This window comes from Mustela putorius, unplaced genomic scaffold (assembly GCF_011764305.1).
Source record: "Mustela putorius furo isolate JIRA1106 unplaced genomic scaffold, ASM1176430v1.1 tig00003870_pilon_pilon_pilon, whole genome shotgun sequence".
Lineage (NCBI taxonomy): Eukaryota > Metazoa > Chordata > Mammalia > Carnivora > Mustelidae > Mustela > Mustela putorius.
In genome coordinates, this window is record NW_025422022.1 from 379,646 (window position 1) to 405,156 (window position 25,511).

Here is a 25,511-nt window from a genome sequence, read left to right on the forward strand (position 1 = left end):
TGTTGGGAGAATGAGGAGAGTAGGCAGGATATCAAAGGGGTGTGTGTGTGTGGTGGAGGCGGGAGATGAAAGAGACTTAATTCTTATCTTTCTTTCTACAGCATTCAATTAAAGAAGCCTAAATATGAAATGGTAAAACAACACATGCATGTTATTTAGACAGGTAAATAACAAAAGAATCAGATAAAACAAATGAAAATACTTGCCTCTGATAAGGGGGAAATAGAGAATAAGGGTAGGGACCACTGTTTATCACCAAAAATTTATAGAACTTTATGACTCTTTAAATTATATGAATGTATAATGAATATTTTTAAAATTATATGAAAATATGAACATTTTTATGTAAAACCATTTTATGTGTCTTATATGTAAAATATTTTAATTATGAGTGAGCTGCCCCAATTTTGGCAAGACAGTTTGAGCCCTTGTTATATCACCTTAATAATTCACTTTTACATTTACTAATTCACATTTTTTCAATGATATATGAACTTCTCATATTGTTACTTCTCTAATTAAAAAAATAAGTTTTGTGTTGTCTGATAACTATTAAGGTGACTAAGATTTTAAAGGTAAGCCTTCTCATCCCTGTGCAGCATCAAAAAGAGTGTATTTTAAAGTTTGCAGTGAAGTAAATTTGCTCAAGCAATTCAGCATTCAAACAGTCAAAAGTACAAAAGATTCAAAGCTCTCTCAGTAAAACTGGATGACTGCCCTCACACTAGGCTATCTTGAGGTTTTCTTTCTCACTGACACCTTAGGGTTTGCATTTCTTCTTTCATTTAGAATCCTTTCTCCAAATTTCCTCTTCATTTATGGCTTAGTCAAAACACCTAATAAAGTTGGGGCTTTTCGCATCCTCAGTAAGCACTCAGGTAGAACTTTTTGGGTTGTAGGTAACTCTGGCTCCAGTCATATCTGGCTAGACAGACACTTTTCATTAGGTTGCTAGTTTTCAGGGGAACCTATCTCTTTCTGGGCTCTTCTACGCAAAGGTCTATTGACTGTTCCTGATATTCTTTACACTGGCCCTTAGTCTCCACTGTAACCAAGAATGATGTTTCTCCTTTTCACTTAGCACCTGTGCTAGTGAGGTAGACACATAAAGGACATTCTGGCAGCTGCTTAGCCACCATCATCCTAATGTTCTTGCTCCTGAGGGTCCAGTGGGGGGTTGCTCTGGATTAGGGATTTGTTAAGGAAAAACAACAGGAATCCCAGAGGGTTCAAATCTATAGGAGCTGTGAAGGGGTTTTCCAACTTTGAACCAGCTGAGGAGCAGCCAAGCGGAAAGGCATCTAAAGATCTTAGTCACCCTGTACTGAGAAACGAAAGTGAGAAGGGTCACTGAGAGCCATAAGGGAATTTGTGGAGGAAAGAAGAGAGCCTCTTTTTTCTTTTGCCAAGTAAACTCACACTACAGAAATTCATCCTTTAGACCTTTATGGCCAGTTGTGGAATAATCCAAGACATTCGAATCTACTCCACAGTTCATTATTTACTGGAGATCTTCAGGGAATCCATTTCATCATGATGGCGTGAACATATTAGAGCACAATGTAGTCTTTCTAAACACTGCATGTAGCACAGCAGCAGACAAATGAAAAATTAGTTCATGTCTTGATGATGATTAAGATTGACAGGGAAATCCTCATGGAGAATTCTCATATTCTATTAAGAAACATAATTTTTTAAGTTCAAGCTCACGTCACAAATAACTCAAGCTTACTAAAACTATATTAAAATTAAAAATATATTGTGTAGCTAAGTAGGATGCTAGACTTAGCATCTTTTGAATTAAATCTTGACATGCAGAGCACTTTTCAAAATAATCTCATATATATATATTCAAAATATATATGTTTTTTTCAATCGATGAATCCTATAGTCTGGAGAGGCATGTGAACGTGTCTCATTTAAAACCCTGACAAATAGTTGTCCAGCTACAAACTCATGGCTTCACGGTCATGTTCCAATGTGGAAAGACTTCGGTGTTTGGAAGGTCCATTCTTATATACCAAGGTCCGCATTCCTGGTCTCATCTTCAAAGACACTAACATTGAGTTTACCAAGGAGCAAGTAGTGGCCATTGGTGCTGGGCTCTTTTCTCTTGGCTGACTTCTCTCCTTATCAGTTGTACCTACTATCAAATGTCTCATGGAGTTGAGAGGCACTAAGGCATTTCTAAAAAGACTAAAAAACAATCAACATCTCCAACGTATTTAGAAAACGTGTAATGCTTGTTCAAGTCCAAAAATGGTACTAAGACTCTGCAACTATAGAATTGCAAAAAAGTACAGTGTTTCAAGCTACAGACAGATGTAATAAAAAGCAGAGAAGATGTAGGAGGTGAGAGGAAGGAAGGAGCTCTGTGCACACAAAGCCATAGCCATTTGCCAGGAAATAGTTGTAAGTGTTTGGAGACTGCAGGTGAGTGGTTTTCATGAAACCAGATCTCAGTGTTAGGTGTCTGCTTAAGTAAATTCCATCCTTGGTGCACTCTCCTAGCCATTGAAAACATTCCTCACTCCAACTTAGAAGACACAAAAGCCCTGCCCAGAGTTGTAAGGCCATTACAAGATATGAGAAAGCAGAGGGAAAAGCAGAAGCAGAGGGAAAAGCCTCAAAGCAACCCCAGACCAAAAACAGCCCTCACACCCTTGGCTTTTCTTTCCTATATAATTAACCAAATGATAACTCAAGCTGAAACAAATTTCTATGTAAATATCTTAAGACTGGATTATTATCTTACAGCAGGAAAGACCAATTTTGTGGTATATAATACTTTGGAATTATAAATATGTGTCAGATACTGTTACCTGAAATGTGGCGCTAGTCAAGTCTACTGTGTGGTTTCAGAGAGTGTAGACACAGGCAGATGGGTGGAACCCCAAAGGCCTGGAGAATTGGCTGTTTCTGGTCTCTTTGGCAATCTTTATTAATCTTAAAGAACTGGCTCCATTAACAAAATTGAAGTCAATTACTACTACTCTTTAAAACAAAATACAGTGGATCCAATCTTCTGCCTCAAACACAAAAACTTGGGATTCTATTAATCTAAGAGTCTGGACACAAGGAAAGAGCAAGGCACAGGGAAGCCTCACAGGGGTTTTCGAGGTAAAATGGAAATTGAGAAGAGTGGGGGCATGCCAGGAGAAGACACTGCCCCCGAGCTGGTGACAGGAAGGCATTAGAAAGAGCCCCTTCTCCTCCAGAGTCTCAAGGACACAATCTCCCCCAAAAGCAGGTGGGAAGCCGCCCACAGACAGGCATCCTTTTAAAGACAAAAAAAAAAAAAAAAAAGGCAGGGTTTTCAAAAGTTTAGAATACCTACGAATTACTAGGGGTTGTACCTAAATATAAAGATCAGAAATTTTAATTTTATGGGTCTGGGGTAGAGGGGGTAGAGCTCAGAAATTAAAAAAAAAAAAAAAAAAAGAGTAGCCTGGTTGGTTCCTAAATTCTCCTTTTCCTACTTATTCTTCTTGTAATTATTACTATTATTAGCTAGCATTTACTGAGGACTTCACAATGGCTTGGCCCTGCTCTTATTTAAGCCACCGCAATCTTGCTCACTTTTCTTCCATTCCACACCCAGGAAAGCCAAGGCATAGAAGAGTGAAGTAATGAATCCAAGGCAATGTACGTAGTAACTTGTAGAGCGGCTAATTCAATTTTTAAAGGGAACCCAGGTGCCACAAAATCTTGACAAGTAGCATCAGAGAGTGGCGGGGGCAGGGGGTGGGGGAGTACCATCCCGTCCGGTCCCCTCTGGTCCCGGAGCAGCATGCTTTGTTTCTTCCTATTTGTTTTAAGGAGTTTTTCAGATATAAGACAAAGGGGGTACAATGAAACCTGCCTGTTTGCTATACAACGAGAGGTTTGTACCAAGCCATCTGGAAGGGCCATTTCAGTCTTTTACCTACCTAATCATGCAATGTTTGAAGAAAGAGCTTAAAAATAAAAGAGTTTGGGGCACCTGGGTGGCTCAGTTGGTTAGGTGTCCTCTTTGGGCTCCAGTCATAATCTCAGGGTCCTGGGATCCAGCCCCTGCTCCGCAGGGAGCCTGCTTCTCCCTCTAGCTCTGCTGTTCCCCCTGCTTGTGCTCTTTCTTTGTCAAATAAAGATTTAAAAAATCTTTAAAAAAAAAAAAAAGAGTTTGATAACACCCAGCCTTTGGGAGTTTCAAGCTAAGCTCCTCTGTCAGGTATTCAGTCCACAATCACACCCAAGGTTCTGGGGCTTTAGCAACCAGCCCCAGGCACAAACACATGCTAGGCAGCCTTATTTGTGAGCCATGCCCCATTGCTGTGCAAATAAAACTACAGGAAACCCAGAGAAATTTGAATTTCAGATAAGCAATGAGTAACTTTAAGATATATATGTACATCTCAAATATTCCATGAACAGACTTACACTAAAAATGATGCACGGTTTATCTGAAATTCAGATTTCATTGGGGGTCCTAAGCTTTATTTGGCAACCCTGCCCTACAGCAGTGGGCCAGACCCCCCCAAGGGGAGTTTCTCTTTAGGCCTTCTTGGACCCTTTCCAGACTGGAGACTTTCATCTTCATCAGATGTGTTTTAATAACTTCGGGGAGAAAAGCGAAGGTCTCATTTTGTTTCTTTCTAGGAGCTCCCCCTTAGGGGCATTTTTCAGCATTCACCCACCAAGACCATTGGGAGAGGAGTTTTTGCCCAACTACAAAGGAGCCTGTTGAAACCTATCTTGGAGGCAGTGGTTTCTGTGATTTTCTTATTTACATAACCCAGAAGGGTTACTCAAGCAATTTCTCCCAGCAGGACCACTGGGCCCAAGACAACTTTTTGCCTCCATCCAGATGGAGATGCATTTGGCAAATGCTAGCTTTTCTTCTCCCTAAAGCACTGCCTTCCCAGGAAACCCACTAAGCTTTCGCAAATGCATTATTTACATTCTTAAGGATGAACTCTTAGCAGTTCAACAAGAATGAATGGAGAGCAGACTAAGAGCAAGATCTGGTTCCAGCCGGACGTGCATATTCAGTGTGTGGGTCACACACCACACAAGGCTGCTCTTCCAGGAGGCAAATGGACGGTAAGCCAGTGTGTTCCCACAGCTAAGCCTAAGGAACAGATGCCTTTTTCTTCTCCCATAAGTGATGTTAGCTGACCAAGACTTCAGCCCATGAGACATATAGAAAGATGTTCCTGCAAGTCTACTGCCTTAGAGGGAACTCTTTTCAAAATGTTGCACAAAGGTACTTTCCCAGCTTAAAGTGACTCTGTATCAGGAGAATTGTCCAGCACAGGGGGAGAAAGACTACGGAAACACTGAGAGGGGGCAAGTCTCAAAAAATCAGTTTTCCTTAATTACAGCATTGAACCAAGAACTCTAAATAGCCAGAGGAGCAGGTCCTTATGTGGTTAAAGGCTCTGGCGTTTGCTTAAGAGGCTAATTTTCAGCCCACATTCTCTTACTCAGCACTTTTAATCAAAATAATCAGTCCAGTGTCCAAGGGGAACAGGGAATGAATAGAGCAGTGTAAGAATCCCTTGTTGCTAATGAAATATTTAAAATCCAGGACAGGGATGGTCTGTACTATTTAATACAGAGGAGACTCTTACCATGCTCCTCCATACCCTGGTGTGTGTGTGTGTGTGTGTGTGTGTGTGTGTGTGTGTGTGTTTGCAAGAGGAAAAAAATAGAATTTATGCACCTTAAAAAATATGAAGTGAAAAATTATCCATTAGCACAGCAAAGACCTATTTCCAGGAAACAGGTTTTAAAAGAAAATTCCTGACGTCCTGAGGTTAAAACCAGGAGGTGTCAAGACTTTGAAAGTGAACGATGAAAGGGCCCCTGTGTCCAGGTGCATACAGGCTCGCCTCGTTTCATCTGTTAAGGGAGGCTGGTTAAATCCCTGGTTGTGGTCCAAAAATATCCTGGCAGTTAGCATCTTGCATTAAAATTTATAAACCACGAAAGGCCTTTTCTTAAAGAAAAGTTAATTCAGGCTGGATGGCCTGGAAAAAAAGAAGAGGTATTTAAAAGGAGTAGTCATCAGAAGTGGTTATATGGAAAACTAGAGGTAAGTAATGCTTTTTACTCCCCTAAAACATACTAAAAATACAGCAATAGTAATTTCAGAAGGAAGGGAAATGGCACCAAGTATAATTTCATTTCTAAGAAGTCCCAGAAATGAGCCCTGGAATTGCCAGAATTGACTTTTAGGGGCGACAAAATAATGGTAGGAGTATTAGCAGGAAATCAGAGCTGTCAAATGCAAGGAAACAGGCTTCCCTTTGCTATCTGCACTCCGGAGCCAGCGCCTCTCTCCCCAGACTCCGGTCAGGCAGGTCTGGAGGGGTACTCAGCCCTTCCCCTTCATCTCCCTCTGCTGTGCCTCCTTCTTTAGTCCACCTATTCAGTTCGCCTTTATTGAGCACCTCCTGTATGCTGCCCGGCTCTGTCCATTCTTATTCAGTCTGCGGAGGTGAACTGAAGCACCATCTGCTCAAAGAGGCAAGTTACCTGCAGGCAAGGCCCAGTCCCCCAGCCTCTGGGCTCCTCTTCTCCCTCAGCCCTCTTTTCAATGGCCTGACTTCTGGGGGGGGCCAGAGGGGAGACAGTTTCTTTCACTCACAGCTGCATCCACACCTACTCACCACCCACCCAACATCCACCCAAGGGGGTGTCCAGCGAGGACTGGCAAAACGAATGATCTCTAAACCACGATCCCAGTTTCACGGGCCCATTTTATCTGGTTTATCTTTTATTTCAAAAGGACTTAGAGATAAGGCTTCGAGATTGGAGACTTAAGGGGGTCAGTATAGAAGGGAAAGAGGCAGCAAGGAGAGGGTGATCATAACAATAGATGTCCATGAGTGCTCCCATCTACATGGTAGTAAGGTTGTCCTGCAGGTGACTCCATTTCTGCCTAAACCCAAGTGGGAGGAGAGAAAGCCCCAAACAGCCAAGGTCTGTGGGTCTGTCCCACAGGAGATCAGCCTGGACCCTCCTGCCAGCTGCGCTTGGAGAATTACAGCCCCTGAGAACCATGCTTGAATTTGCCCAGCTTGGTTTTCCTCCTGATTCATATAATCAGACATTTCAACCTCGACTAAATGATAAGCCTCTCAAGTAACAGTAACAATAATATTAACGTGAGCTCCCATTTACTGAGTGCTCAGTGTGTATCAGGCAGAATGCTAAGGGCTTTATACACAGTGTCTATGTATTCTGCATAGTAGCCCGCATGACAGCAGCGTTATTAACCCCATATTTCAAATACCTGCTCAGCAAGCTACAGGAACTGACCTAGGTCCAACAGCTAATTGTGACGGGCACTGTAAATCCCATTTCTTTGGCCTCCTCTATAGAGCCTAGGGGGTATCTGGGCACTTAAGAAGCATTTCATAAATCTTTTCCAGCTGGCCTGAGCTGAACAGTGTAGTTCCTTGCATTTCTGGTGACAGTAGTTCCCACCTGGGCTTACACACACAGCTAGGATCCATCTGAGCTGGACCTTGGTCTTGACAGAGCTTAGTGGCCAACTCTGCAGTGACCCCAGGAATGCCATTCTGTGCCAGGCCATGACCCTTGAAGCTGCTGGAGTCTTGGGAGGAGGTAGAGTCAGCATTCCGGGAGGTTAGTGGAATCTTTATTGCCAATGCCATAAAACTGAAAATCTAGAGGGTTTTGCAGGAAGGGCCAAAGGGACTGGACTGTGCTTCATTTCTGCTGAGTGTGACCTCACACTGAAGAAGGTTTAGGCTTCACTCCGCCTGACCTTGGCTGTTCCTCCCAAACATTCTTTCATTGAAAACCTTCCTTGACCCTCTGTCCCCAAATGCTCTCCTAATCTATTTGTGGCTATGTTGAGGGCTAAGAATACCGGGGTTGTATTTCATCCAGTGTCTCAAATACATTCAAGGAAGGCTTACTTTATTATAATGATTCAGACAGGAACAGACTTTCCTACCTGCCTGCACATCGTGCAAAATGGTCCTCAAATCTTCTTTAAACCTTTGTACTATATCTTTCTTCTTATCGGATTATTGTTAATCTGTTGGTTTTATCCTGGATAAATCCTCTTTTGTAGGCTACCTTAACTACCTAGTGTATCTTCTACACAACTGTGAGGAAGCCAGCACTCTCTTCTGTCACTGGGTATGAAAGAACCAAATTTCTAATCCTACAAAACATTTCTCATTTTAGTCTTGATGCAACTGATGCAAGGAAAGAAGAGTTATGGTGGAAATGGAAATATATATGTAAAAACTATAGTTTCCCACAATTTTCCATGAATTCATAATCCCCAGAAACCAAACAAGCAACGGGAGGCTCAAGAAGTTCTATAATAATAGCTGACAGTTATACAGCATTAACTCAGAACAAAAATCACCTCATTCGTGTGTATTATGACCAGCTTATTCTATAGATAAGAAAATTGAAGTGGTCACAAGACTAACTTCACAGTAAGAGGTAGGGATGATGAGTCCTCAGGCCAGATATTTCAAAGTTTCATATATTTTTTAAAAGATTTTTATTTATTTATTTATTTATTTATTTATTTATTTGACCAAGAGAAAGAGATCACAAGTAGGTAGAGAGGGAGGCAGAGAGAGGAAGCAGGCTCCCTGCTGAGCAGAGGGCGGATGTGGGGCTCGATCCCAGGACCCTGAGATCATGACCTGAGCCAAAGGCAGAGGCTCAACTCACTGAACCATGCAGATACCCCTAAAGTTTCATATATTTTTATAGTCTAACAAACCCCCAGCAATGACACAACATCACCTTCTCAGTTGCCAGTCGGAATCAGCTGATATGAACAAGTTTAGGGATAGAAGGGAAGTGAGCAGGACGTCAGTCAAATGGTTTCCCTAGAACAGCGCTAACCACTTCCCATAAGAATCCCCTGAAGGGTGATTAGAAACACAGATTCCCAAGCTCCACTCCAGGAGATTCTTCATCAGTGGCTCTTGGGAGACTGGGGATCTGTGCACTCCCCAAGCCTCCTAGGTGATCCCCATGTTCAAGAGCATCTGAGACATGCTGCCTTCCAACATGTTTCTCCTCCCAGATAAACTCTTGGAGAGTTACATAACATAGTCAAGGTCACTTATCTAATGTGAGTGGCAAAGGCCAGAAGGACCCACAGACTCCAGACACCAGTGATCTTTCCACTTGACCCTGAGAGCTTCTGAATCAAAAGCCGTCCCAAAACCGGTGCCAGTGGAACGCGATGGGTCCAGCGGCTCCAGACCACACATGCTCATGCTTACGTGCTAGGAAGCACCAGCACAAGAAGAAATTCAGGGACCAGATAGAATCGCAGGGATTAGTCCTTTACTCAGCACATACGTGGCTTTCAATTAAACCACCTGTTGCTTTGCGGACAAGAGCAGACCAAGGGATTTCCATGACGCACAGTCTCATCAAGAGGGCTGCAAACTCTCAAATGAGCAAGGAACTTGATGCCGGCACCCATCGCTGAGAGGACCAGTGTGACCCTCGCAGAGAGAGCAGGCCATTCCTGACACTTCACAGGTTCTCTCTCCCAGCTACTCTCACTGGCCAGAATGCAAACTTTGTATTTTGTCTGCCTGGGAAATCTTATGGAAAGAACTATTATTAGACATATTTATTTTATCAAGGAAAATATTCTCATAAAATGTTCAAGAAAGGATATTGCCTGGTTCCCAAGAAGCAGCCAGAGAGACCCCTTGGAGGAAACACATGTAGACATTTATGTCCTGAATATATATGTGCATGTATACATGTAATATACAAATATATTACATAGGTAAGCATATATTCATAAGTGCAGTCAGAAATGTTTATTTTCCTTTTAGCAATTTTTTGCAGTAAACTTTGGCCCTTTGTTTTTCAGTTCTAGGAGTAACGAATCTTCTAGTGCTTCTCAGACTTTAATATGCATATGAATCATCTAGGGGCCTTATTAAAATGCATTCCTATTTAGTAGATCTGGGTGCGACCTAAGAGTGTATTTCTAACAAGTTCCCAGGAGATGCTGATAAGTCACAGACCATGCTTTGAACAATGAGATTCTGATCTGTAGTGGATGACCATCTTCATCGCACATAAACAGCAACCGTTAAGGATCAGAATATATAAGAGGAACAAAAAAATAAAAACTATGTTCAAATTAATTTACTCTTTATTGGATAATTAATTTCAAAAGGGACTTCAGAATCCATGCAGTGTCCCTTAGATATAATTATAAATAATTTTCACTCAATTTTATTAGAGTCATTTCAGGGTACAAGTTGATAGGCAGATTTTGACTTGAGAGAAAGAGGAAGAAGGCAGAAAACACCCAGAACTATGGATGCTCTCTTATTGCAGACACACTGATCTGTGGGTAAATGAAGAATGCTGGAGTGTATCAGATCATACCAATCTCTCAAAACTGATTCTGGCAGTCTAGAAACGATTAAAATTTTATTCAAGCGTGTCCTCTTGGAACTTTGGGGGGAAATGTCCAACACCAATATCATTCCAAATATTCTGCTACTTGGAATTCTACTCATTGCTTTGTTTAAATATTTGACATAAGCGTATTAATAATTCACTTCAAAGACTTAAAATATGAAATTGTTCCTAAAATGTATTGGTAATAAGTAGAGCACAAATGAAAATGGACATGCCCAACACAGTTGCTAAGAAGGATAAAAGAAATCCAGAGAGTGATTCCCCACAGAGAAGGAGTCCCAGCTTTTTAGGAGCAGAGACCCAACCTGTGAAAAAATTATTACCAGAAAGGACACAAAAACTATCTACACCAATGGCACATGTTATTTAAATGGTTTACTTAAAATGATGTAGTCAAGGAAAACTTGGTGGGCAGGGTGAGATGGGCTGTCAGATTAGAATCAATGGTGGTGTGATTTGAATCTAACCTTGAAGGACAGAAAGGATTTCAAAAGGTATAGGAGAGGAGAAAAAATGAGGTAAGGTATGATGAAAATAAAGAAGTGGGAACAGATATTAAATTTGGGGTCACATCTCTGTGCCAGGCACCAAGCCACTTGTTAACAGATATATTAGCTAATATAACTCTCCCAATTATTCTGCAAGATGGGCATTCTCACCCATTATGATGAACTAGGGATAGAGATTCAGGTTAAATGGCTAAGGTCACACAGGGGTAAGGGGCCCCACGGGGATGTGAATCTGGGGCTATTTGATACCAGAGTCAATAACGGATCTCTCTAAACCAGCATTCCCCAAGGTGCATCTATGGCATCCTGAGACGTGAAGATGAGTCAGGAAACAGAAGAGTTCAGTGGTTAGATAAATTTTGAAAGCTCTAGGATAAAGTAGAATGCCAATAATGTTTCAGATATCAGCTAACATTTGTTGAATGCTTCCCATGGCCTGGTTAAAATGGTTCTGTTGTTTTAACAGAGGACCTCTCGGAGCTTTTAATATTGTAATATGCATTGAGAATTTCCAATGTTATCTGTTGGAAAATAATATTAATAATCCCACATAAGATGATATGAGCATACAAACATACAGTATTAAAATAGAATAACTGGAAATAGACTGATAGGCTTCAATTAAAGATCATTATCTTCTGGTGGGTAAGTTTAAGAGTTAGATATTATGCCTAGTAAGTTTCCATTCTTCCCTGTATCCCCCAGTAATGTACAGCTCTCTTAGTAAACTGTGTGTGCCCTCCTGAGCTTGGGACCAGGGGTGGTTTTCAGGGAACAGGGTCAGGGAGTCGAGAGGTAGAGAATGCAACTTCTCTTGTGGTACCCAACAGGTAGGTAAGTTGGGCCTTATCATTCACCATTTGAAATATCAAGAGATGAAGGTGCTGGAGAGGACATCAGTGGAGTCTCCTGCGCCTTTAGTCATACTGGTGATAGTAACTGTTATAATTTGGGAGTTCATAACTCTTTGTTAACTGTCTCTGTGTCAGGCTTTATGAGCCACCCGTTGCCTGGTCCTGTGGCAGGTTCAGTAACATGCGTCCAATAAAATAATGGGCTCTTCCTTCTCTCATGTTCTATTAAGCCGATGTTACTAAATTTTTCTCTGTGTCACACACAGTGGACCCTTGAACTGCATGGTTGAAAATCCACATATAACGTTTGACTCCCCCAAAACTTAACTACCAGCAGCTTCCTGTTAACCAGAAGCTTTACCAACCATGTAAACAGCCAATTAACACATATTTTGTATGTGATGTACTGTATTGTTACAATAAAATAAGTCGATTTAGCTTATCATTTGCCAGCTTTATTATGTGTTTGAGAGAAGCTTTAGTTCCAATGTATTCTCGCCTGGCTTCTGCTGTGTTCATGGACCAACACCCGCCGATGGCTGCAGCCACAGGACACACAGTCCCTAAGATCAGGATTAGCCTGAAGTGATGTGACATCACTGCCCAGCCACAGTTAACTTTTGCAACTTTTTCCCGCTAGAGGTCACTGTTACTTCACATTTCCAGAACACAGCCTCACTTTGTCAAGCCAAAGAAACTGGACCGCTTTCAATCTAGCGGCTCTGGCTCTGTTTGCATAGAGAAATAGAACAAACAAGCAAGCTATTCACCAAACGGAAGCTACATTTCAGATAATGTGAAGATAATACAAACTGTCTTTGGAAAATACATCAGAGACCATTTGTTTTCAAATATTTCACATTTAATTAAAAAAAAATTCCAGTTAAATTTTCTTCAAATAAATGTAATTTTCCTTTTCATGTTTTTGGGCAAGCTAACACATTCAGCAGATATCATGATACATAGCGGTATAACTCTGGGCAAGTGCCTGATGTCATTAAGCCTCACTTATCTATAAAATAATTTTATTATTTTATAATATATTATAATATTATATATATAATATAGTATATATTATATATAATATAATGTAATAATTATACAAATGCATTGGACCACTGAGGATTAACTGAGATACTGTATGAAAATTCTTAACAGGTGCCTGGGGCACAATAAACATAAGTGTTTGCAATCATTAGTGCTATCCATGGAGCCAATCAGGTAGTGCTTACAAAGTTTAAGTGAGTTCTTATTTGTAAATTGCTTAGAACAGGCTCTGGAACACAATAAGGGCCACTAACGTGCTTGTTAAATAAAATAAGTAAATAAATAAACAGACCAAACTGAAAGCATAAATCCTAAAAGTCAAATGCAAACACAGCCTTAAGAATTCAGAAACTTACCTATATTATCATATTAATTCAACATGCTTATTCTGGAAGGTTGGGAAGAAAATGGGGACCTAACACAGGTCACTATCCATTCTTAAATTTCTAAATAAGTACAGATTGCCAAGGGGTCCAAAGGGAGATCCTTACATAAAACGTCTCTAATACGGGGAACTCAGATTAAACAGAAAAGAGACATTTTCTACCTAAATGTGTATCCTGTGTTTACCCTTTAAATAAATAATCTTGTTTCATCAGATTCTGCCTCTTTTTGATGCCCTGCTTGTGTCTTTGAGTTCCAGGTATCTACACTCCAAACCAGAGTCGTATCCTGCGACGACTATGGGACAGTCCCAGAGAATCAACAGTGTGTCTTTCCGCAGTAAAAACTCAGTAATTCTTTACTGAGTAGATTAATATAGAATATGGACACAAAGATCTAAATGACTTTGATACAGGCTGATTAACTACATTTACATTCCTGTTTCATCAAGTACATTTTTAAGGAAGACTGGCTCTTTCAAAAACAAAACAGAACAAAAACTTTGAGCATCTGGTGGTGAATAATGCTATGATTACTAGGACAGTTTGGTCCCACTGCCGTATTTTGTGCTGAGGAGCTAGGAGTTTACCCATCATTGCCTATTCATCAACAGGGCAAATGTCAATGCAGTGGAAAAGGTCAATAATTTGAATGATTATGAAAATAGTTTTGAACTTGCAGACCTCCAAAAGGTCTTAGGGTTCCCCAGGGGGTCCAGGGACGTCCCTTGGAGAACTACTGGCCTAGCAGATGATGTCCCAGTGAAAGTGCTGAACAAGGCAAGATTCATCATGAGTTCCCCTTGCCTGTTCCATCCCCCTGTTTCTCTTTCTTGGACAATTTGGGAAAATACCAAGGGTTGCTAAGACCTTCCTTAGGGTTTAGGCTGGAATGGGTGATGATCACTTTCTGGGGCTGCACTATGATGTTATCTGAAGCACTCTCCAGAGTACTGAAGGGACATGAGTGACTCAGGGATGTGCAAAGGCCTCTGGCAGATTCTAGGAGACTTAGAAGCTCCAAATAAAATATTCAGCTCCTGCTAGTTCCTCCTCTCTTATCTTCCAGTGTCCAAGGGAGCTCAGAATCAGAAACCATCCTCTAGACCAAATATATGCTAGAAGCAAAGATGTCCAAGCTAGAAGGGGACCCCTGGAATGGCAGATACTCGGAATAGAGGGATAGCACAATGCTTGTCAGAGGTTGATTATGCCCCGTCAAAACTCTGCAGTTAAAAACTCCATGGGTATACCTGCACTAGGCATTGCAGAAATAGCAGAGCAAAAGTCCATGTAGAATTGTATGGCTGGGGGCTCCTGGGACACTCAGTCAGTTAAGCATCTGACTCTTGATCTGATCTGATCTGATCTCAGGGTCATGAGATCAAGTCCTGCATGGGGCTCCCTGCTCAACAGGGAATGTGCTTGAGATTCTCTCTCTCTCTCTCTCTCTCCTTCTCCCCTTGCCCCTCCCCCTGCTCTCTCTCTCTCAAATAAATAGATTTTTTTTTTTTTTAAAGAGGACCATATGGCTGGATGCGGGGAAATGCTATTATAAAAAATTTATATTGCACAGAAGGTAGAGTCATTTCTCAAGGACACAAGAAAAAATACATTTATGAATTAAAATATTGTCTCTGTAATTCATTTTTATACTTATCCCTCACCCCAATTAGTTCAGATAAGCCCCAAACCGTATACTAAATAGAACAGGGAAAGCTGGGCGCCTGGGTGGCTCAGTGGGTTAAGCCGCTGCCTTCAGCTCAGGTCATGATCTCAGGGTCCTGGGATCGAGTCCCACATCGGGCTCTCTGCTCAGCAGGGGGCCTGCTTCCCTTCCTCTCTCTGCCTGCTTCTCTGTCTACTTGTAATCTCTGTCTGTCAAATAAATAAATAAAATCTTAAAAAAAAAATACATATATAAAAAAAAAAAAAAGAACAGGGAAAGCTTACAACCTTGTTCACTGTCTACATTTGGAATGCCAATGCTAGAAGTTAAAGATCAGGTAGACAAATGGAAAGGCTGGGCTCACATGCCCCTCATTCCAGCCAGGCCACTACCTTGCTTTAGAATTTCCTGACACCCCGCCACTGACAGCAGCATTCAACCTGCTCTCTTACCACCTGAGCTTTCTAACTGGGCACCTTGCTGCTCTGGTGCCCAGCTCCTGAGTTGAAGCCTTGTGGGAACTGTTCATAGAGGAAGAGCCTGAGGCACGGGAAAGTTAAGAAGCAGGATGCTCCTGCCTAGAAAGAGGTGGCGCCAAGGCAAGATGCCAGTGGGCCTGGCTGATGGCCAGCCATCCTTCGAGGCAGACCTGCAGGACTCGAAAAGCTGCCCTTCTCCAGGCCGGCTGAGTCAGCACCTGCCTGGGATACCTGTGTCGCTGTGTTCACATGGGACATGGCCAACACGGAGCCTTCACAGCCACCATGGAAAGAGCTGCCCACCCCTTCTGTGAAAAAGTCTGGCTCTGATGAAACTTCTGTTTTTTGTAAAGAGCGACTTGGAAAAAACACAGGATGGTAATTCTGCTTTTAGCTGAGAATAGTCTCTCCGTGTAATGAATCTTGGTCAAGTCCAATTTACCCCTTTTGGGCTTTGAGTCCCCCTTTCAAAGAAGGATTTGGATGAGCTGACCACCAAGGCTCCTATGTGTCTAGGTCCCTAATCTCTGAGTCACAGCTTCCTTGCTAGAGCACAGGTCTTTAGTGTCCCATTTGTTATGGAAATGCCACACTGACCTGGGCTCCTCAGAACCCCCGAGTGGATGAAGTTCATGAACCATGGATTATGCTTCATGCTTGTGCTGGGATCCAAAGGAGCACTTTATTCCTACCAAATCAAGGGACTAGCAAATCAGACGCTCTTCCCGAAGTCAAAGTTGTAAATGAGGTTGAAGTGCATGGGATGCCCCTGGGAACCGACAGTCACCTATATGCAACTGAAAGGGCCAGGGGATTAGTCCCCCGATAGATGGGACGGCTCTTGACCAGTGGCGATGACCCAATGCATCACTGTTGCCCGCCTCAGTCATCTGGGTGGACAGTTCTGAGGTCATCCTACGCAGCAGTGGTGAGCCTCGCAATGTGAGCTTGTTGGGGCTTCTTTCCTTCTCTACTTCACACTCCCCAGGCCCCTATTCATCCTTGTTGAGGCGAATTCCAAAAACAAACCATCTACCCACATGCTTTTGTCTCAGCTCTGCCTTCTGGTGGGACCTAAAGAGCAACAATAGGGAGAACACGGGTCTAGGCGTGTAAGAAGCGCTATGTAGACTTTACCTATTATCAGTTTTCTGTGTACCCACTGTCTTGAAGGAACACTTTGAATTTCTCTGCTCTCCAAGGCTATCTGCTTATCACAAGTTTCCCTGGTCTTTTTTATTGTCATTACACAGTGAGCAGAAAATGAGAAATAGATTTGAAAGTACCAAGTAGCACAGGGCAAAAAACCGGAACTAGCCTCTGAGTCTAGGGGTCCAGAGGCTAATGTGAGATCACCTCATCATTAGGGATTTGGGGTGATTTTAGATTGTACACTAATAAGCCATTTTTAAAAGTGTATGTGTGTGTTATTATGTCTTTGAAAATCTAGAATAAACATATCAAAACCATGATTTCACTCTGCTGTTGCTTTCACTAAAATTTTTTAAATGACTTGATATGTGAAAATAGTAATCGATAAGGGTTGAAGTAGCGAAACCCATGAAGGTGGACTGAAAACCTGAAGTCTGAGAAACCCTAAGAGCTCAACATGCTTTCCCAACTCTAATGTTTGAGGTGAATTTCATTAGCAAGTATGTTAAGCATGTTCTTACTTAAGAGCAAAGACTTGATTTGCAATATTTATATTTTTTATTATATTGCTTTAACTTTTAAAGAAAATAAGATTTTTTTTCCTCATATTACACTGAATAACATAAAACTCTTATCATTTTAATTATTCTGAGAACCTGAAATGACACAAACAATATGACTCCTCTGTGTGTTTGGTTTAGGACACCCAGAGCTTTACATAGGCAAGCATTTGTACCCAATGTATTAGAAAAATCTTTCAACTCCTTTATGTTCTATGGATATCCCTATACCTGTATGCCAATGCTATGTTTTATGTCCTATGGATACAGAGTACACTAACATCACAAGTATGATCTCCTGATGCCTTTGGAAAAGGCAGTTCCTAAAACTTCTGTGCTTTTAGATATTTCTAAGACAATAGGTTGTCCATATTTCTAAATAACCATTAGCAATGGGGAGAGAAAAGCAGTAAGATACGTTATAAAAATCTAACTTAAGAGACATTTTCTTTACAACTAAAAAGTTGCAAAAACTCCTTGAAATACATTCCCACAACATTCCCAATTAGCACATATATCTTGCTGACCTTGTCATTGGGAAATAGTAAGAAGGCTACATTCTGAGAGCTTGGGTGAATAACTCATTTTTTTCCATATAGAAGATGAAAACCCTCATGGTATTTCCCATAGGAGATGTGTTAAGCAGCCAAAAATGAGTAATGCTTGGACAACAATGACCGAGTCTGAAAACACAGACCTAATGGTGACAATAGGTCAGACCCAAAGAGAAGAGACTTAGAATGTTTTATGCTCTCACTAAAAAAAAAAAAAAAAAAAAAAAAAAAAAAAAAAAAAAAAAAAAAGTCTGTTCCTATCTATCTTTCTCCCATCCCTTTTACCTTGTCCTCAACAAAGATAGATCAGATAATAAACCATTCCAAGGTTTGGCAATTCCTCTGAAAGTGAACCTAACGGTCCCCGAAATATTGACTGTGTCAGGGTTCCCTGGAAAGGGAGCTGTTATGAAAGTCCAATGCCTTGGAGCTCTCAGTCCAACACCATCAGGATGCTGAGGGGGCAGTTCCTTGTTGAGTAAATATAAAGAAGCCATCAACATGCACGTATAGAGACAGGGATATATGCCCAACTCCCCTGAAGAAATTTTTTTAACTATAAATCATGCATTCTCAACAAGGACAGTATCACCCCCCAAAGGGGTAAAATTGTTTCTTTAGGTGGGGTGGAAAAAAAGTATTCCTTTTAAGTATAAAGCACAGACATACCTGTAATACGTAAGCAGGTATACTGTATATCAGTGGTGTTAAGATTTCTTGGGAGGGGGTGCTCCTGGGTGGCTCAGTGGGTTAAGCCTCTGCCTTCAACCCAGGTCATGATCTCAGGGTCCTGAGATTGAGCCCCGCATCAGGATCTCTGCTCAGTGGGGAGCCTGCTTCCCCCGCCCCACCACCGCCTGCCTTTCTGCCTACTTGTGATCTCTCTCTCTCTCTCTCTCTCTGTGTCAAATAAATAAATAAAATATTTTTTTTTAAAAAAAAGATTTAATGAGAGGGGTTTCACTAGGGGGAGAAAAACCTAAAAGCTCTGTACAGAGAGTAGATGGTGATCAGGCAAAGTGGAGGGACATTGCTGAACATCCCCTTCCTGGGAACCAGGCTTGTTTCTGTAGTCTCTTCCAAACAGTTTTATACTGTCATTAAAATAATGTATCTTATGCTAATTGATAAAAGAATTAAATTTGTGGAAAGAGCTGTTTTCCCAGACGCAAATACCCTCTCTTGGGAGGTGCTAAAATCCTTAGAATCTGAATTATTTCTCTTCTTTCAGAATTGGGCTATTCTCCTGACTGAATTCCATTCCTGGAATAGCTGCGGCATCACGTGAGAGGCATTATCTGGCAAGGTTCCAAAGAAAGAGCATATAGGCTGGGCAAGCGGGCTCCCCCAGGGGGCTCCCCCAGGGGAGGTGGCCACCCTTCATGTGCTGCTTTCACCATAGACATGATAATGGGGACAGAGTTTTGCTCTCGTGTCATTTTATTTTCATAATTAAGTCATATGTGTAGTATGGGAATGGAGAGCCATTGACATTATTTAGCTCTGAAAACCAAAATAGCTCACCGACGATTTGAACATGCAGCAGGAACGGCTGCTTTGAGGTTCCCCGAAAGTTGGTGCAAGTGTGTGGAATGTTGAAATGTGCCACATGCCACTATTATTATCCCAACCCCTCCGAAGGCGGTAGTCTTAGGCAAGGATTAAGACGGGGCATGCATTCCGTCTCCTTTGGCAAGCACCGCTCCCTGGTTGGAAATAGCACAGTAAATAGAACAGTAAAATGAATCTTAGTGAAAAGCGATGTTACTACCTGCGTCTCCTCCAGAGCAGGAGCCTGTCTGTGGCCTCCCCGTGTCATCACGGACTGGAACACACGCCAGAGTAAGGAAGACGAGATAAGACACGCGCTACCTACAATCCAGATGTCTTTTCTTCTAAGTGCTAAGTCCATTCTCGGGGAGCGGCTATGGAAGCCACTTGGCTTATATGCTCCTTCCCTTGCCTGATCTAGCACGACGAGCACGTTCTCAAGCACACGCTTGTTTACATGCCTGTTCCTGAGGAGCAGGCGTTGCCTGATGGCAGAGGGTTCTCGCGGGGCCCTGCGATCTGTGTTTCCAGCTACACGATCAACAGACAATCTGTCTCTTGAAAAGGAAAAATAGGATGGCCTGCATGACAGATCTGAAACAGGTGTAGAGGCAGGGACAGACACGCCGGTGACAAGGTACACCCACTCGAATGCACTTGTCCCCAGTTCAAGGACGATTAACACCACAGAAACTGGCTGTGCCACCGCCAGGGAGCGTTCTCCGTTCTCCTGCCCTTCGGAGCAAAGGAGCAAGGAGATGCGGGTGGGGAAAAGCAATTTTAAAAATCACAAAACGTCCGCCCTCGGCCGTGGTATTTTGATATCCACGTCAGTCATTCTGAGCACCGCTGGTGGTATAATTTCACAGTGGTTAGTCAGGAAATGCCATCTGCTATTAAGCACACCAACTGCAATCAACATAGGGAGATCCACGCTTTGCTCCAACCCACTCAGTGCTATTCACATCCTGTCGGTAAATATTTTTCGTTTGGCCTTTGGAGCCTTTGTAGCAGGCATTTAAGATGCTGCCTCTGGTGGAGTCATCCTTATTTCTACCTCCAGAGCTCTGCCTCACTCCCCTGGCTGGGACCGTGCCTTTCAGATGGAGGATGGGAACAGGGTTCTACAGAAAGGCGGCGGGTGGGAGGGAGAGCCAAGGACAAGGAGGGAAACATAGATAACCTTGGGCAGAGAAAGTAGATACATGTTTCATAAGCGGGAGTAGGCAAAGGGAGGTGGACAGAACCAACTGGGAGATTAGAACCCTGCTTGTCTGGCCCTTTTGTCTTTTATTAAACAAGTGTGTGCACGCACGTGTGTGTGTGTGTGTGTGTATTCAACAGTAAATTATATCCAAGAGAAGTTTGTGTATTAAACAGTAAGTTGTATCTAAGACAAGTACAGCAAGGGGCTATTCATCTAGGTAATAAGAAACTAACCAAAGAAGAAAACTTGGACTTGATTCTACAAAAATGATGCTAATTACTTTTGAGAGTCATTTACCATCTACGAGTTAATAGTATCATATAGTATAATATAACAGTATAATATAACATTCGCTACTGAGCTCATCCCTTGTATGGAGCAGATTAATTTTTGTGTGTTTTACTTTATTTCAACACCATATTATGTAGGTTTAGACCTTGTTTGTTATGGCATCTCTGCTATAAGCTTTTTAAAAGTTCTGCATTATTTAGTTGATTTTGAACCATCCTCTAGAAATAATGCAATGAGAAAAGTCACTAGAAAACAGAATAAAAAGGGAAGTAGAAAAAGAAAGTAAGCAAACCATAGGAGAAAAGTAAAATATGTGGCATTTGACGAATTCAACAAAAAATAAAGTAGAGGAAAAGAAAAAAGATAGTTAAAATTAATCTAGTGGAGGAGAAGTAAGTGAAATAGAAAAACTTGGTTAAGATAAGGGGGAAATAAAGGAATCTGAGCGAAACCAGCCTGGACTAGGGAGCAAAGACCTTTCCAGAAAGAAGTGGTACTTCACGCCTTCCAAACAAAGCTTCCACATCACTAGAGTATTCGAAATTCAGAGTAAATTATTTCCAGTGCATCACAGTGACATTTTCTACTGTGATTAGCAATGCTAATCTTCTCAAAAAGAGAAGGAATAAAAAGAGAAAGGAGAATAAATTTTCTTCACTGACGGTACATTATGGCAAGCATTTTTTTTTAGACCATCCCTGAAGAGTGACAACTGATATTGTAAAGATTTACTGTGGCCCCAGCAGAAGATGGAGACATGTCAGTGTAGCTCTGTCTGCAGACCTGCAGACATCTGAGCTGCTGGCAAGCCCTTCTCCACCCACCCACGGCCAGGGCCCGCTGCCTATCCTGGCACCCACTGACTGGGCTGGCCAGGGCCTCCAGGACTATGACCTTGGCAGCCACAGAAAGAAGAGCTCTGTGTCTCCCCTTCATGTTCCATCCCACTGCCACAGGGCCAGAGAGAGAGAGAGACAGGGAAATTTATTGCTGACATCTCTGGGCCCTTCGCCATTAACAAAGAAGAAGCTGAATGGGACCTATGGAGCTTCCAGCCACTCCTTTCCACCTTCTGCGTGGCGTTGACTGCAGGATTGAGGCCAGGAAGCCCAGGTGAGATGCAGGACATCAGACCAAGTGCTAAGGACGCTCCTTTCTGAGGAGCAACATTCTCAAGCTCTTCCTCAAAAATATCCTAAAATATTTAATGCCCCAATCATTTGATTTCAAATATCCTGAAGCAGTTTATCATGAAAACAATTCTTCCTTAAAACATTTCTGTTCCAGTTTAGCACCCCCTCACTCTTCAAAGATAATTCCTATTTCTAAAAATTACACCACAGAACCCAGAGAAAAACAGTTCTAGAAAAATAATCGAATTCATATAAACTATTACCAGTAGCTGGTTATTTCAAAGTTATCCAATAAGATTGTTTTGTCTTCTCTGTCCTAGAGAAATTAATGAACAGAAAAAGGAAGCCTTCTGTTTATTCATTTTGCATCAAAACAGCCCTAAGGAGGAAGTCCTTCATATGGGACTTACATTTAGTCCATGGAAATTTCTTTTCTCAAGAGACCTAAGTTTCAACCCAACTCATTTCTTTATTTCTTTTCTCCAGCACATTTTATCATTCCATACTCACTGACAGTGAGAAGACTTTTCTGCCCTAGTTACTTAATGGCCCTGCTTCATTGTCCGTGACACAGTTAGAAATGCCCTCCCTATCTGAACAGTGCTCTTAAGAACAGTAGTTGGACAAAGGATGTTTCCCAATCCTCCCTATAAGAACCACCTGTTCTGATCTAAAATACTCATTCCTAGCCTTCAGCCAGAATGCAGAATTCACTTCCACAGATCTGTTCATTCCACAGACATTTTGGGGACCTCTTCTGTGCTAGTTACCAGGAAAGTCCTAGCACAAGTGATTCAAGGTCTTGACCTTGAAGAGCACTGTTGAGAGAAAGGTGACAGACATTCAAAACAATAGCATATGCTAGAAGAAAAGCACACGCACCATGCTGTGAGGCCAACCCTGGGCCAGGAACTGCACTTCCAGGGATCCATGAGTGGGACTGACTGAGCCAAGAGAGGAGAGGAGACTGCTGCTGGATGACATTTCTCAATCATGATGACATGACAGACACTGTGCTAAGTGCTTTATATACATTATCACACTTAGCTTCCTCAACAGTCATCAACCCATTATTCTGATGAGGCAGCATCTTGGCTGAGGTTAGGAACTTGCCAAAGATCAAGTAGTCAGAATCAGGCTCAGGACCTCATTGTGCACATCTGAGGACCCAGGCATAGCCTTCAGGGAAGGTTTGCTTGTCCCCGTCACTGACCGTCACTGTCAACAGTTATGCCACCCATGCTGTGAGGAACTCAAAGGCTTGAGAAAATTAGAAACTCTTCTGCAGAGCAATTGTGCCCCTCATAGTGCTTCTCTGAATTTCACGCCCAGATCCATCCTTGTAATTGATCCTGCTCAAGAAATGTGTGTTTCCAGAAGTTCTCATTCATAACTTCTAAGCCACTAACCACAATGAAGAGAAGCCTGCTGGTAAAGATGCACATTCAAAGGCATCTACTTGCCAACCTCAGGTGTATAATCTACAACACGTAATCCTCAGGGAAACACAACGAAAAATGTTTTAACCATAAAATTTCCTTAATTCTTTACACACGCGACAAAAATAGAATTTGACGAGTCTGTTAAATGGCTACATTTACTGATTCATGTAAAAAATAGATAAAGTAGAATTGATACTTTTTACAAGACTAATTTACCACATAATTACCTCATTCTTTCCAGATCTTGTGTCCTGTTCACTAGAACTTTCTTCCAGAAAACATTTCACTTTCTCAACCTTTTCCATGCAGTGGAAGAAGGCCATTTTCTCCAGTTCGTTACTGTTATAACATGTGTTGATTTCTTCCAGCCTCTTCACTTTTAACATCTTGGTGGTAAGTCCGATTAAGTTACTGTCTGGAGTGTGGTTTTCATCTCTCTCTGTCTCTGATTTGTAAATTAAGACGCAATCATGAGCTTTGAGCGTGCCTTCCTCTTGACTGTTTAAAAAAAAAAAAAAAAAGGAAACAAAGTTCTCATCACTTACTCACATATTGGACTTTTGAAGAAAATGACCAGTGAGAATTTTGAAGTCCCTTCTATTTAAACTGAAAAGAAGATCCAAAATTAGGAAGAGAAATGCCAATGTTAATATCAAGTTTCAAATGCTAGAACTTTGAAAGAAAAAAAAGGGGTTTTTTCCCCCACCTTTTCCTACAAAAGCGAACAGTAAAAGGCAACCTTCAGTTTCCCTGGGTGACTGTGTCCCTCATTATATAAAATAAGATTTATATCAAGTGACCAATTTAAATATAGAATATAAAATTTCTTTGGGGCTAACTGGGATTGCAGATTTCCCTCCTCCCATTCCTGTGTGAGGGGGTCTCTCATCCTTTCCCTGGGGGACTTTTGTCCATCTGGGGAGTGATCTCCACCAGATGTCTCAATTCCAGAGCTCTTCTCTGTTTACACCAGAACTGCTTATTTTAAAAATGAAGTTTCCTTACAGCCTTCTCACACAGATAAGATACCTAGATAGTTTTCTTCGCATTGTCATTAACTGTTAGGTATCAAGGAATGCAAATCGTTGTGCTTTCCTTGAAATAATTTCATTACAAATTAAGTAATACACATAATACCGCTCTGATACTAGAGATCTACACACAGTATGTGTCCACATACTTGATGTATGGGGGTTTGGGGAGAGATTGGTTGGAATTCGCAGCGGGTTCTCACCGCTGACTGCTGAGGCCCCCTGCTGGCCGTTTTCTGAAAATTACTTCCAGCTTTTTCTCAAATTTAAAATCACCTGCAATTATCTCCACAAAACTTCATATTTCATTCTCTGAACTCAGATAGTAAAATTCATATATACCTTGAGTTCCAAATTATTAAAAATCCAATGCTCTGTGAAATTCTTCTTAGACACAAAGACCTTACTTCAAACACTCTGAAATGTAAGTAGTACCAACCAGAGTTCTCTACAATACATTATAGATCAATACTAGCATTCCTTCAAATTGCCCTGAAAAAAAAATTATTAAAATAAGGAGGCAGATGCATGGCTATTTCTAAGGCAAACTATGACTTATATACAATAAGTAGCTGTAGATGGTTCTCAGGTTGAATCAGGAAGCCACATAAAAACTAACATATTAAAAAGAAAACAGGTCCAAGATATAATAATTTTGCAAAGAAATAATAAATGCTAAGCTCTACCTGAAGTTTGGTACAACCTGTTGTTTAAGGCAATATGGAAAGAGGAGATGCAAGAGGTTATAACAATTACTTAAAATATAGTAATTACCATGTATAGGAGGACATTCTAGGGTCTGGACCACTCCAAGTGCAGAGTACAATTTCCGGCAGATAAAAGGAAGTTTTGCAGAGTTCAAGATGACTACGCAATTCTCTGGTAAAAGTCTTTACTCTCAGTTGGTGTAAGTCTTCTGAAAAGACAAGTGTCCACTCTGAAAGGAAGTATCCTCTCTCTCAAATGCCACTTTGAGCCCGTTTAAACTAATATGGTCCTTGATCTCATGTTGCTCAGCTGTTGCCTTCTTAGTCAGAAGGGGAAGAACATTAATTTTAGACACCAGGCTTTTCAAGGCCAATGGCTCCATTTCAGAGGTCAGGTAAGGAGAGGATGTACTGGGAACAGTGGATGAAATATCACCTTCACCTTTTCTTCTCATCAGTGTGGCAATACTCTCAGAATTACCAAGGACCATTTGCTTTG

The 25,511-nt window shown here is 41.6% G+C and overlaps 1 protein-coding gene across 3 annotated transcripts in view; it reads right to left on the reverse strand.

Annotated features, from left to right (window-relative positions):
• The window catches only part of MYLK4 (myosin light chain kinase family member 4), a 77,814-nt gene extending 52,508 nt beyond the window's left edge, over positions 1-25,306 (reverse strand). Inside the window, exons 1-2 of one of the 3 annotated variants that reach the window (XM_004753608.3) lie at positions 25,080-25,306; positions 23,502-23,772 (exon numbers count right to left, since the gene is read on the reverse strand). In XM_004753608.3, the coding sequence (XP_004753665.1) occupies positions 23,502-23,772; positions 25,080-25,096 (288 nt within the window). In that variant the 5' untranslated portion in view covers positions 25,097-25,306. Of the gene's footprint in view, positions 1-19,421; positions 19,798-23,501; positions 23,773-25,079 lie in introns of those variants that run through there. The other 2 variants (XM_045066995.1, XM_013056769.2) reach the window with 2 other exon arrangements.
• Positions 25,307-25,511: the final 205 nt, after the last annotated feature.